Source organism: Geotrypetes seraphini, chromosome 6 (genome assembly GCF_902459505.1).
Source record: "Geotrypetes seraphini chromosome 6, aGeoSer1.1, whole genome shotgun sequence".
NCBI classification, from domain to species: domain Eukaryota; kingdom Metazoa; phylum Chordata; class Amphibia; order Gymnophiona; family Dermophiidae; genus Geotrypetes; species Geotrypetes seraphini.
Window position 1 is genome coordinate 51,320,748 of NC_047089.1, and position 13,678 is coordinate 51,334,425.

Here is a 13,678-nt window from a genome sequence, read left to right on the forward strand (position 1 = left end):
TTCACTTCCCTCCCCTGAGGACATCACTCAGGGGGCGTTGGCTAAGATCATCCAGGCCAGCAGTGCAGCAAGAGCTTCCCTCCAAAGTTCTTCCGGGGGCAAGTACAGAGGAGCAATTAGAAGCAGTTAACAGTTCTCAAGTAGCAATTCTCCCAAAGAAACCTCTCATCCCAGAACTTTTTATTGATACACAGTTACTTTTATATTGTACTCCTCCAGTGAAAAGAAACAGTCATAGAACAATAGTGCTCACAGTTTGGTTTCAGGATACCCATATTGAATACACACTGGATATGTTTTGTTTGAACTGGCTCTTGTATATACAGATACATGCAATGCTTATTTATCTATACCTTATATTTCTTAAATTACCCATAAACAGCCTATTGCAGGTGATTTGCACAACAATAAAATAAACTAAAACAATAATATAAAATTTAAACAGTCAATTATCCAATGATCTCTCTCCTGCAGTCAATGAGAAAACAGAGGGTAAATCTCAAGTAATAAGTTCTAGTATTGCAAGGACATATCCAGTCTGGATGTTTCTTTGAACTGGCTCTTATATATGCAGATACATGCAATGCTTATTTAGCTATACCTTTATATTTATTTAAATTGCCCTTAAACAGCCTGTTGCAGGTGGTTTGCACAACAGTAAAATAAACTAAGACAAAAAATAAAATGTAAAATCACATAAAAGTCAATCAGATAAAAGGGAACCATACTGCTCATAGAAACATGATGGCAGATAAAGGCCAAATGGCCCATCTGTAGTAACCATTATCTCTTTCTCTCTCAGAGAGATCCCACATGCCTATCCCAGGCCCTTTTGAATTCAGACATAGTCTCTGTCTCCACCACCTCTTCTGGGAGACTGTTCCATGAATCTACCACCCTTTCTGTAAAAAAATATTTCCTTTAGATTACTCCAGAGCCTATCACCTCTTATTTAGTTATTGAGATTTAAAACGGTTGACTGTGTTTCTCTAGACCTGAGCATAAACCTAAAACCAAAACAAAAAAGCCTTCCCTCCTTTTTCTTTCTCTTCTTTTTCTGCTTAGCTCTGTTATTAGATGAGATAAACACTTCTAACTCTTGTCTTTCATGCTGCAGGCAAAATTTAATTTACATAGCCAGTCAGAACAGAAAGCAGCTTTAAGGTTTAATCTGTAGTTGGAGATTATAGTACAGAAACTGCTAGCTAGATTTATTGGGAATATTTAGAATTTTTTAAAAAGGGAAAAATGGTAGATTCCAGCAAAATTTGTATCATAGTGTCTCAGTTGCTAGGCCCTCCTATTGAACTGCTGATAGGGATCTTGCTGACTGACTGGGACTTTAGTCCCTCCCATTCACCCAAGAATTTGCAACTTATATATAGAAAGCCCAATAATCAAGAAGTCCCAGTTAATCCCAATTCTAACCAATCAAGATGAATTTCATTCAGTGCAATCATTGTGGTGCTTTAGTTTCTAGGCACTCCATCTGGAGACTCAAGCCTTGCCCCATCTGTCTTCAACTTGCTAGTGTTAAAGAGGATCTCTGTAACATAAGCAAGAATTGAAGGCAATTAAAGCAGCTACAATTACCCCACACAAATATACCAATTTACCACCCACAGAATAAACAACCCAGGAATAAATGGATCATAGTAGGCTCAGGTTGACTGCGTGCGGCATGTGACACAGAAACATCCACCTTCACAATTGTTGCCTCTGAAGAATCCCTATGCCCCATTAGAGCATTGTGATGCTCAAGATAAAAGAACTGAGGAGAAACTAGAACCAGTGAAGATAACTCGTGAAGAAAAGCACCCTCAAAGTTCATATAAAAAAGCTCAAACCAGAAAAGTATTACTGCTAGAGAATTCCATCATCACAGGACAAGGAACTCAAAATAGTGAAATGCCTTAAGGATCCTCAGCTAACAGGAACATCAGACAAATACTGATTGTAATTAGGGAAGAAACAAAGCACAACCCACTGGTCAAGATTCATATGCCTTTCTACTAGAAAAAAAATTATTGAGGTAAATACCTAAGCTTCCCATTTAAACTACCCAAACTCCATGGTCCTTGCAACACCTATCACTAGAGAGATTTTTTTAGAGAATATCTTTTAGGCTTTATATTTATGCCAAATAACTGACGCATTTGTTTTAATAGCCCTGCTGTTTTCAAGGATATGTACAGAACACCACTGAATGATGAACATTTGTACAGAACACCTCGGCAATATATGAAGTCTGGTGTGTATATTTTTTAGTTTACTTGAGAGAATTTTTATGGGTGGTTATTTGAGATTATTGCTTGCCATAATCCGTCTTTCATCGGGTTTTGTTTTTTCTCAGGCATACGTGGAAGCCTGATTTGCACACCTAAATTTTTGTCTGTGAGTATTTTTCTTCCTTATTTTAACTAATTGATAAGTCATACACATGCAGTTAAATAAATAAATATGTATAATCTCATATTTTCCTAGACTGTAACTCCAAAATGCATTTCTGAAAGTCTTGGAGCACAGGTGGATCCAGAGATGTCATGGTCAAGTTCTTTAGCTACACCTCCGACGCTTGCTGCAACAGTGATAATAGGTAACTAGTGCATCTGAAAGTTGCGTAATGCCTAGATTCATAACCACTTGTCTAGTACATTCCTAAGACATAAGAAATGCCATACCTGGTTAGACCAAAGATCCAACTAGGCCAGTATCCTCCTTCCATCAGTGGACAAGCCAGGTCACAAGTAGTGATTTTCCCTAGGTCTACTTTAATAACAGTTTATGGACTTAAATGGAAACTTTCGGTCACCAAACCCATCCTGAAAAATAAAGAAAAAGACAAAGACAACCTCTCATACTACAGCCAACCAACTTTGGATCTCTAAACTAATAGACAAACTAGCCTGCCAACAAATATCAGACTTCCTAGAAAACAGGTCAAAACTTGATCAGGCCCAATCAGGGTTCAGAAAACACCTGAGCACAGAAACTGTGCTAGTAGCAGTATAGGACTCGGTACTAAAACACCATGCTAAAGGAGAGGATGTTCTATTGGAATTCCTGGACCTCTCGGCAGCTTTCGACCTTGTCCAACACATGCTACTAAAATCAAGATGCATGGCCCTGGGCCTTAAAGGAAATGTCATGGCTTGGATAGAATCCTTTCTTACAAAAAGACTAATGAGGGTAGAATGGCAGGGAATACAAACAACTAGAAAGAAACAGACATAGGGATCAGCCATGTCGCCCATGCTCTTCAACATCTTCGTTCAACCACTGGGAAATTTTATCAGAAAACTAGGGTGGGAATGCTATATGTACACAGATGACATCCAACTGACCATTTCACTAAAGAAGCAAAATGTGAAAACTAAACAAAAGATCAAAACATGCCTGGAGAAAATCTTCGGATGGCTCCAAACAAATGGACTAGTAGCCAACAAAGAGAAAATGGAACTATTACTAATTAACAAAGGGGGAGGAAATAACCCAATGTACCAACTAACATTGAATAGCAATACCATAAAATCTTCCATGGATGGGGTGAGAAACCTAGGGGTATGGTTAAACCCAAACCTAGACATGACAACGAAGATCAAACGCATCGTGAAAAATGCATATGCCAAACTTTACTGGGTCAGAGGACTCAAATCCTACCCTCCATCTGCCCACGAATTGGCAAACTACATTCAAAAAATAAGATCAATTCTTCCTCAGCAAATAACTAGCATAACCCCCCCAAAATAATGAAGCTATTGCAAACCTTCCTTTTTGCACATGTTCGTGTTTTTCTATTCCAACACTTGTCGATATCCAACTCAAAATAATGACTATGAATCTTAAAAGTTCTTCATCCGAAATTATACCCCCTCTAATTTTAAAGCAATTCTTTTCCATTTTTGGTACTTATATTCATGATTTGGTTAAAACATATTTGTCCACAGCTACAATACCCAAAGCTTTGAAGGAAGCAACAATTTATCCAACTATAAAGGTTTTTGCAGTAAGCTCATCAGATACAACTAATTATCATCCAATATCCAACATTCCGTTTCTGGCCAAACTCACAGAAAAAATAGTCTTTAACCAGATTTCAGATTTTGTAGAGCACACGAAGGTACTACACCCCAACCAAACTGGGTTTAGACAACACATCGATCGTCATTTTCAAATTGGACAATTTACCATAACCAAAGCAACCCACAAGATTTTAACATCAATTTTAGAGCATCGAGTCCTAAGTTGTGTTCTGTAACCACCCAACTGGTCTTTGGACTTGGGAGTGGCTGAGGTGATATTTTGTCAGTTGGGCATACCAGTGATTAGCTCTCTTCACTGCTCCTTAGAACACTGATACTTGACTCTCTTATCTAAAAGACTTGATTTAAAAATGTATAAATTGAAAAGGCAGAAGATAATTTTGGCTCAATTGAAGAAGTGCCACTGTAGAGTATTCTCTTGTGCTATAACTGAACACTGCCTAGATCAGTGGTCTCAAACTCGCAGCCCAGGGGCCACATGCAGCTCGCCAGGTACTATTTTGAGGCCCTCAGTATGTTTATCTTAATCACAAAAGTAAAATAAAACAGTTTCTTGATCATTATGTCTCTTTAGCTATAAATCACAATATTATTATTAAGACTTAGCCAAAAGGAAAGATTTATAAAATATAAAGAGTTTTACCTAATGCTAAATTGTCATTTCTTTAATAAGACATTAACTATTTTTTTCTGAGGCCCTCTAGGTACCTACAAATCCAAAATATGGCCCTGCAAAGGGTTTGATTTTGAGACCATTGGCCTAGATGCATTCTGTTTTGTCATGTTTATTGCACCTAAATATTTGAAAATTAAATTTGAGTCATGAATTTATTCAAAAGAGCTGCATGGGATAAAAAGTTTATATAAATTTGTGTGATTTTTATTTTTACTTTTTTTAATTTTTTTTAAAGCTAAAGGCAGTGATCAGATGGAAGAAAGATTTCTGGATAATAGAACTGCATATGTAAGTAGAATGAAATGTTACTAACAACAGTTCTTGGTTAGCAATGGAAATAAGCATTTGCTTGATTGCATATCCTTGAGCAAGAAAATGGAAATATATTGAATCATAAGTTGCAGACAGATCAAGAGGAAAACCTCTTGGTTCAGTTAACCTTGTGTTATATAGGAGTAGATGAAAGTCATGTTAAGTCATGGGCAAATTGAAAGTAATTTATGTAGCATTTCTTTTAAAGGTAAGTGCTCACTACCAAGGAAGGGGATAGCCAGCATAAAATATAAATATCTTATTCAACCCCAACTCACAAGACCCCCATAAAGAGTCAATTAAAAAATGGGTTCTTATCTGTAAGGGGATTAGACAGTGTTCTTAAATTCTCCTACCCAGGCCTATTGGCTGTAACTTAGATCTCAAAGGGATACTTTCAACAAACATTACCGAATAAAAACAATTGACACTTTTACTGATCAAAGCAAGAATTTTAAATAGGATATGTACAAAGGAATTCAGACATCCAAATCAGGATGTGGAACTCCCATACTATTTTAAAAGAGGCTCTACCAAACCTAAAGGCCCTTATAAAATGGGAACAGAGCTGAATGTTTAAACCCCTCCAAGTCCAGAGAGGTTTTAGAAAAATGGATGTAGGGATGAGGGATGTACTCCCCCCCCCCCCCCCATGAGAGCAGATGTCTAAAATCACTGTTCCCCAATCATATCTCTATCCCTTCCACCATGATACCCAAGACTCCCACATCACCCAACTCATCCCTTGACATGAAGTTTAGATATTTGCCCGGAAGGTATTTGCAGTTTTCGCAAAGTGATCAGTTTAAAGTACTAGGACCAAAATAAATTAAACTTGAACTTACAAGAAGTAGAGTATTCTCTTATATAGGGCGAACTTATTGGAGCTCTTTCTTCAGTAGTTTTTATGATGTTCTGTCATAGTGATTTTTGGAAATTGTTGAGGTCTACTTTATTTCAAAATTATTATGGCACCAAATTATTTTAGTGGCAATAACAGCTAATTGAGATAGGTGGTAGTATGTTTTTTTCAGATTTTACTGAAATTTATTTCATTCCAAAACAGTTATGCTACTAAAATATAGGTATTAATGATTAGCTTTTTGTGAAATAGTAATTGTTTTATTGTGTTATGTAAATTTTATGTAACTTTTCTAAGTAACATTGTACACTGCCAAATACATCTGTAATAGCAGTATATCAAGATAAATAAATCCAATTCAATCCAAACTCATATCCCTTGGAAGCCCCTACATATACGCTGGATCCAAAACATGAATGACTCCATCCCCCCCAATACACACACACTTTCCAATCCTGGATCCCAAGGCCTGTCAAAATGACCCTTGAGCTGCACCCTCCCCAACCCAGGGGATTCCTGATGTTTAATAGGGTGAGACTGATGCCCAGTCACTTCTGTCTCATGGGCCCCAAAAATGGCTGCCGAGACTCTAGTGGTATTATTGTGGGGGTCTCCAGTGAGCGAGTAGGGGAATTGTGATGTCAGTGGTCTCAAATGTCATGTTGGTAGAATTGGGGAAGTTGGCATTAAGGTAGAAACATGATCAAGGGGAGGGGGCTGGCTTTGTGGCAAGCAGGCACATCAGGATTTGCAGCTGCCCTTAGAGCAGGCACTAAGAGGTGAAATAGGGAATTCATGTCTGTATTGTCCTGCCCAGACCACACTCTCCTCATGATCCCTTGTTGTCTGGAGATATTCAGCTTCCCTACATCTGAATGGACTCTGTTCTGAAATGACATTTAGACGTCTGGGCCTCCTCAGGTTCTGGGGATGCTCCTTGAAATAAGGGTATAGTAAAATACTGAAAAAAACAGTGGCATAAATCTTATTTCAGTAATATCTACTCCGGATTCCAGAAAGAGAATACTTAGAGCTTTGAGCACCTCCCCTATAGAAGCGGAGCCCAGTCCACACCTCAGTTTTTTCTCTGCAAGTGAACTGTGCAGAGGGACTGTTCTGCTTTGTTTAGTTTTTTTTTTGCTTTCTTTCATTTAAAGTTCATTTTTTCTGAGGCTTTGGTGCCCTAAGACCCCATTCTTGGGGATTCTCTGCCTGGGAAAGGACGCAGATCAGCTGTGCTAGTCTGCAGCTTTGCAGTGCAAGCCTTCAGTTGGACCTGGAGAGGCCAACCTGCTGTGTTTTCTTCTGTGCTCAGGATCTTCCTGGGAGCCTGGCTTTAGCGCAGGCTGTGGGTGCCCTGAGTAAGAACCTAGGGGATGAAGGTCAGTCTGTCCAGCTTGTAGCCAGAGGAGTCGCAGGAAGTATTTGAGGCAGAAAAGTCCTTTCCTTCTTACAGCTGCACTGAAAAAGCTGCAGACAGGCACCAACAGAAATCTGTGAGTAAACCCTCATTCATTCCTATAAGAGAATCAGGGTGGATTAGAAAATCTCACAATTTTGAGGGTTCCTGGGGTTAGAGTTCAGGACCCCTCCTCCACAACCCCTTTTTATGTTTTTTTGCACTTAAAAAAAGTCTCCACAAGCTGTTTTTTTTGGCATGATTTTACTGGCGGTGGCCATCTTGGATTTCAAACTATTTTTTCAAAAGTCTCTATCTGCCTAAAAAAAACCCAATTTTGCTCCGAATCAGCTGGGATGGACTCCACAGGGGGCAAGGATGCAAATTTATGTTGAAATTGTGCTGAGATACCGTTGGAAGAGCATCTGTGTGCTGTAACATGAGGGAGGGGCAGAAGCCTCTGACTTAGCCTCATCCTTGTCCTCCAGGGCTGGTGAACCACTATGGATCTGGGAGATGGGTAGAAAATATTGCCTGGGACCTTTTTCACATGTTGATGTGAAGCGGAGACGTGTGACTTCTGGAGATCCCTGCAAGTGCCTAGCTAGAAGACTTGCAGGCTTCATTTACTTCCCCTGCACCAGGTTTTTTCTTGGAATTCATAAATCTTATATGAAAAGCCTTTCTGACATGCCCAGAATAGGGTGCACAGCCTGCAGGCAAGAAGCCTCATGTAAGCAAGTCGACCCCTGGCTCCAGTGATCTTTTGGATCTCAACAGGGGTGATAGAGACTTCATGTCTCTCTTTTGTCCCAGGATTCTGATTCAGTCCTGGATGACTCCAGTTCCCTGTTTGGGCCCAACAGCCATAGGGCCTCCCTGGCTTTCACCAGCGAGATGATCCTCATGTTCGCCATTTTTTCAGGTCGGTCTCTGTCCACCTCTTTTTTCTGATGTGGTGTCAGAGTTGAAGCTGGTAACACAGCCCTCTCCTTCCAAATGTATGGTCATGAGTGGCATTAATGACCAGCCTTCCTTCTTTCCGGCTAATCCAGATATTATTACCCTGGTCACAGAACAGTGGGAGACATCAGAGGGGTCATTGTGGATTGCTAAGGCCATGGCTAAACTTTATCCTATGGCACCTAAATTCCAGCAGCTCTTCACTCAGCCAAAGGTGGATTTTTACGATCGCTCAGGTCACCAAGCATACTGCTCACTGAGCAAAGGTGGTGTCATGCTGAAGGATGCACAGGACCGCAGGGTGAAGCAATTTGAGGCCCTGACTCTGAGGATCAGGGCTGCTGCTGCTTTTGCCATGAGGTCCTGCCATACCTGTCCTTTGGATGAGGAGAATACTTGCCCTCTTCTCGTATGGCAAGGTGAGGATTATGTGGCTGATGCTCTGTACGACCTTAGACTCGGGAGCAAGGTGTCTGCTTATGCAGTTTCAGCTTGCAGGATGCTCTGAATCTGGCAGTGGGTGGGCACCTCAGCATCTAAGACTACCTTGAGCAGACTGCCCTTTAAGGACCATATGCTTTTTGATAAGGGCCTTGATGATCTTATGGCTTTGGGCCGTTGCTGCGTGGCTTTGTAAAAGAGGCCGTTAGAATATTAACTGTTTTTCATACTTCTTTGACTGCTTTTAAAGGCCTCTGAAAGCTGCTCAAAAATATATTTAGTCTGATAAAAAGATTTATCGCCTTATATATTTTTTTTATATATATTTATTAACCTTTAAAGTGGACTAACATGCCTACTATACTGCTTCATCCTAAATTAAAAATAAAAGTAATTTTCTACCTTCATCTGGCCATTTAATTTTTCTAATTGTGTAGGTCTGGTTACACTTTCTAGGCTTTCTGGCCAATGCAGCACCAATTTTGGTCTTCCAGATTTCATTTTGTTTGCACTGCTGTCAGCTGTTGCCAACCTGGAAAAGCTGTAACAGGATGATTGGGAGGGAGAAGCGAGAGACCTAGAAAGGGAGTTGGGCCCAGCAACAGGAGAGAGGGGAGATCACAGTTGGGTCAGGGCACCAATGCAAATGGTATGCTGCTGCCGGGTGGGCCAGAGTGCCAAGAAGGAGGTGCCCACCTATCCTCTGTGGCTCTACCATGAGCTGACATGAAATGTGTTCTGCTCTTGCTCTGCCCTCATTGTTAGAAATGTCCATGATCCTTCTGTTTCCCTCCAGGTGCCAGAATTCATATCTCTAGTTATGTCTTCAGGCCCATTGAAAATTGGTTCCTCCCCCTCTCCTTGCTATCTTTTTTAAATTGAAAATTTTCTTAGTTACAAAACCAGTAACAAATAAATGTTGCAAATAGAGAACAAAAAATAGATTTTGTACATGCTTACAAAACAAGTCCACCACATGAAGGACTACTAATAGATAAAGAGATGTTAATTGCATATACTAAAAGACAAAAAAAGGAAAACTCCCAAATAATCTGCATGTCTGAAATACAGTATATCTGTAAACTCCATCTTTATTATCTTTCTTACCATCTTTGATCTACCTGCAGAGAACAGTCTGATTGGCTTTCATTTGGATAGATAGCAGTTGTATGAACAAAGTTTCTCTTTTTTTTTTGTTTTTGTTTTCTCATGACTCTCTTTTTCTGACTGTCAGTTAACTGTGTAGTTTATGGTTGGCAGCAACAGGTAACCTAAATGTAGACAGAAAGCATACAACATTAAAACAACTTATTTTGCCTAATTAATAAACAACCACCTAATGTAGCAGTTCTCAACCCGGTCCTCGGGGCTCTAGTAGTAGTCGTATTCTTTCCTGTTGATGGCACAGGGCCAGGATCAGCACTTATACCCATATTTTATAGAATATATGCATATGTGCACATTATTATTTGCACAAAGATACTCCTCATTGGATCGGGTGTAATTTTTGGGCAGGAGCTTTTTGGAGATGCAGTTTTATAATGGAATATAGGAGCCTTTTATAAAATAAGTGCTGCATATATGCCTGTGTATCTTGACCACCTAGGCCCACTCTTATCAGGTACCCTCCTAGTGAATGCTCATTGCTTCTGACCTGTCTATTGCAGGTGAGTAGTTCCAAGAATTACTTGCTACAGTTCTGACGCTAGTGGTGACTAAGGTCTCTGTTTTCTGTATGAATGGTCTGGCTAATCAATTGGAAACTGGATAAGCATTAAATATTAAGATATTGTCCAATGCTTAGCAAGTTGGAGAAATGAGTTGTTGATCATAGTTTTTTCCTTTTCCTTTGCTTGGTTTGACAGGTTGTAAATAGTCTTTTCTCTAAATGTAAGGAAAGTACTGAGAAGAATGACATTATGACACCATCAAAATCTCAGAGAGAAAGTCTAAATGCAGTGTGTGACATGAAAAACCAAGGTAAATCTACAGTACGTTACCCAAAAATGGCACTGTTTCTTGGAAAAACAATTTTGCCACAGGTGAACCTAATCTGTTGTTTAGTTTCCATGTCATTTTGGTTTGTTTGTTTTTTTGTTTCAGGGCAATTTCAAGTTTCAGGTTTATTTAAAAATTTGATTTGATCGTAATATCATAATCCAATGCGATTTACAAGTAATAATAAAATCAGGGTAAGAAAAAAAAAACCCAACAAAAAACCACAGAATTGTTAAAACTATGACACTACAGAACACAAGAGGAAGATGGGTTTAATTACAATTAATAAACAAATAAAATGAACATAGAGGTTAAAACAATAGGATGGTAAATAGTTACCCATTTAATTTTCATTTAGAGGATTTTAGTCCATTATAGGGTGTTTGAGTTTTATAGAATTCAAGCAGCTCAATAGAAAGCATCCTTAAATAGCCAGCTTTTCAAGAACTTACTTTGAACTTACTAAGTGATTTTTCTTCCCTAATATAAATTGGAAGCGAGTTCCAAGTTTGAGGTGCTGTAACAGAGAAGATCATGTCCCTCCTCATGTAAATGAATCTTAGTGAGGAGATTGAGAGGAGAGATTTCTCCTCAGATCTTAAAAGATCTTATTGGAACGTAAGGGATTAGAAGTCTTTCTAAAAATGAAGGAGCTTTATTCATTAATGTTTGGTGTGTAAGTAATGCTATTTTGTACGTAATTCTATAGTTTACGGGTAACCAATGTGCTTCTTTTAATAGGGGAGTGACATGATCAAATTTTTTCTTTTTGGTAATTATTTTTATTGCGGTATTTTGTAGGATTTGTAATTTGCATATTTCTTTTAGTGTTATTCCCTTATACAGTAGTCTATTTTTGATAAGACTAGCGAGTGAATTAGAATATTCAATGATGATGCGTCAAGGAATGAGGATAACAATCTAATCATCCATAGCCTATAAAAACAGCTTCTAATCAATGAACTTATTTGCTTGTGATAATTCAATTTCTGATCCAGAATAACTCCTAGTTTGAAACTTCCTTTATTATTATTTTATTGATGTTTATGCACGATCCTAATTTTTGCCCTTCCCTACATGGGAATAGCATAACCTCTGTTTTAGATGTATTAAGAGCTAATTTGTTGTCTTGTAACCATTTGTAAATTTTCAATAATTTCTCATACATTATAGATGTAGTCTTCTTCAACAGGCATTTACTGAATGCCTATTGAAGCATTCAGTAAATGCCTATTGAAGCAATAAGTGCATACTAAACATTGTATAACCCAACTTTCAGGTTTTTTAATGTTGTGTTAGTTTAAAAAACAACAGCAACAACATTTATTTAAATGCCGACCATGGCTGGCTAAATTATCTCCAGGTTTCAGTGCCAGGTCATGTGCACGCACTGGCATTGAATTTCATGGACTAACTGTTCCAGTGCTGGCTGCCAGAATTTATGCAGGTTCCAGCTGATATTCAGCTGATGCCTGCATAAAATAGTTATGTGGACCCTAGCTGCCTTTCCAGAGCTGCTGCCACAACTCCTCATGGTTCTGCAAGGCTGCTGCTAGAGATTGCTTCAGCCATTTTAGAAAGGCAGTCGCTAGGGGCAGGAGCAAGCAGGCTTTCCTCTTGCCTCCACTATTCCTACTGGACCACTAGGGATTGCAGATAGATGGGGGAGGAATGGGATGTTTTGCATAGTGGCGAGAGGGGGGGAAGGATAAGAGTAGCATGACAAGGGAAGGGGAATGGGCCTGTTAGGGGGAGAATTAGAGGCCTAAGTAAATTTTGGTTTTTTTATGTGGCTCCTGGCGGATATTCAGCCAGACCCACATAGCTAAGTGCCTGAATTTAGGACAGCGTTGAACTGTCCTAAAGTGGCCCATTTAGCTGATCAGATGCCTGCTCTGAATATTGCTGGCACCTGCGTAACTTCTGCTGCTTCTCCAGTGCCACACCCCTGCACTGCCTCTGACTTGCCCACTTCTTTGTTGGCTTTTCAGAGCCAATATTCATTGGTACTGCCCAGTTAATTGCCGCTGAATATTGTCTCTGAGCAATTTAAGTGGGCAGGACAATATTCTCTCTACTTAAATCACTTCAAATATTGGCCCCAAAATAAGAAATGACATGGAAAATGTCATTTCAAACGAATAGACAGACATCCCTAGAATCTAATACAAACCAGTAGTAGAACAATAATAGTTATGCTTGCTCCATATGGAGGTTACTTTAGAAATCTTTTCTGCACATAAAATAGTGAAATATGCATGGAAAAGACCGCTTATAAAATTAGGTCACATGATGAAAGATGGTGCATACTATACACTAGGCCTGCTTAGAGGAAGAGTTTTGGGCAGAGTATGGGTGGTGGTGTGATTTACACTTGCATGCAATAAATAAAATATGTGCTTAATGTATGTGGTAACATTTCTGCCTCTTTGAGAGTATGTAGTCAGGGCTGTGAAGTCGGAGTCTGAAATAATTTTTGGGTTCCTGGAGTCGGTGGACATGGTCCAACGCTGACTCCTAATAGAGTTAAATCGTATGTAATGCAAGTATTATAAGAACATAAGAATAGCCTTCCTGGGTCAGAGCAATGGTCCATCAAACCCAATAGCCCGTTCTCATGGTGGCCAATCTAGGTCCCTAGTACATACCTGGCCAAAACCCAAGGAGTAGCAACATTCCATGCTACCGATCCCCCATGTCTTTCTCAATAACAGACTATGGACTTTTCCTCCAGGAAATTGTCTAAACCTTTCTTATAACACTTCTTATTTCACAGATAATTTGATCAACCCATTTTTTTCAAGATATATTTTACGTTTAGAATAAATTTTGAATGTATGGTGCAGTGGTTGAAGCTACAGCCGCAGCACCCTGGGGTTGTGGGTTCAAACCCCACGCTGCTGATTGTAAAACCACTTAGATAACCTTGATCGGCGGTATATAAAAACCTAATAAACTTGAAACTTTGATTATAAAATGTAATA

At 39.2% G+C, this 13,678-nt stretch overlaps 1 protein-coding gene and 1 long non-coding RNA gene across 11 annotated transcripts in view; one reads left to right on the plus strand and one right to left on the minus strand.

Annotated features, from left to right (window-relative positions):
* Positions 1 to 13,678, minus strand: part of LOC117362285 — a 35,468-nt gene that overhangs the window by 19,996 nt on the left and 1,794 nt on the right. Inside the window, exons 1-2 of one of the 2 annotated variants that reach the window (XR_004539861.1) lie at positions 9,804 to 9,944; positions 2,682 to 2,822 (exon numbers count right to left, since the gene is read on the minus strand). This is a non-coding gene — a long non-coding RNA (uncharacterized LOC117362285). Of the gene's footprint in view, positions 1 to 2,681; positions 2,823 to 9,803; positions 9,945 to 13,678 lie in introns of those variants that run through there. The other variant, XR_004539862.1, reaches the window with a different exon arrangement.
* The window catches only part of BRCA2 (BRCA2 DNA repair associated), a 105,407-nt gene that overhangs the window by 12,126 nt on the left and 79,603 nt on the right, over positions 1 to 13,678 (plus strand). For all 9 annotated transcript variants that reach the window (XM_033948447.1, XM_033948450.1, XM_033948452.1 and 6 more), the window contains 5 exons: positions 2,169 to 2,251; positions 2,354 to 2,394; positions 2,485 to 2,596; positions 4,955 to 5,007; positions 10,562 to 10,676. In XM_033948447.1, the coding sequence (XP_033804338.1) occupies positions 2,169 to 2,251; positions 2,354 to 2,394; positions 2,485 to 2,596; positions 4,955 to 5,007; positions 10,562 to 10,676 (404 nt within the window). The remainder of the gene's footprint in view (positions 1 to 2,168; positions 2,252 to 2,353; positions 2,395 to 2,484; positions 2,597 to 4,954; positions 5,008 to 10,561; positions 10,677 to 13,678) is intronic.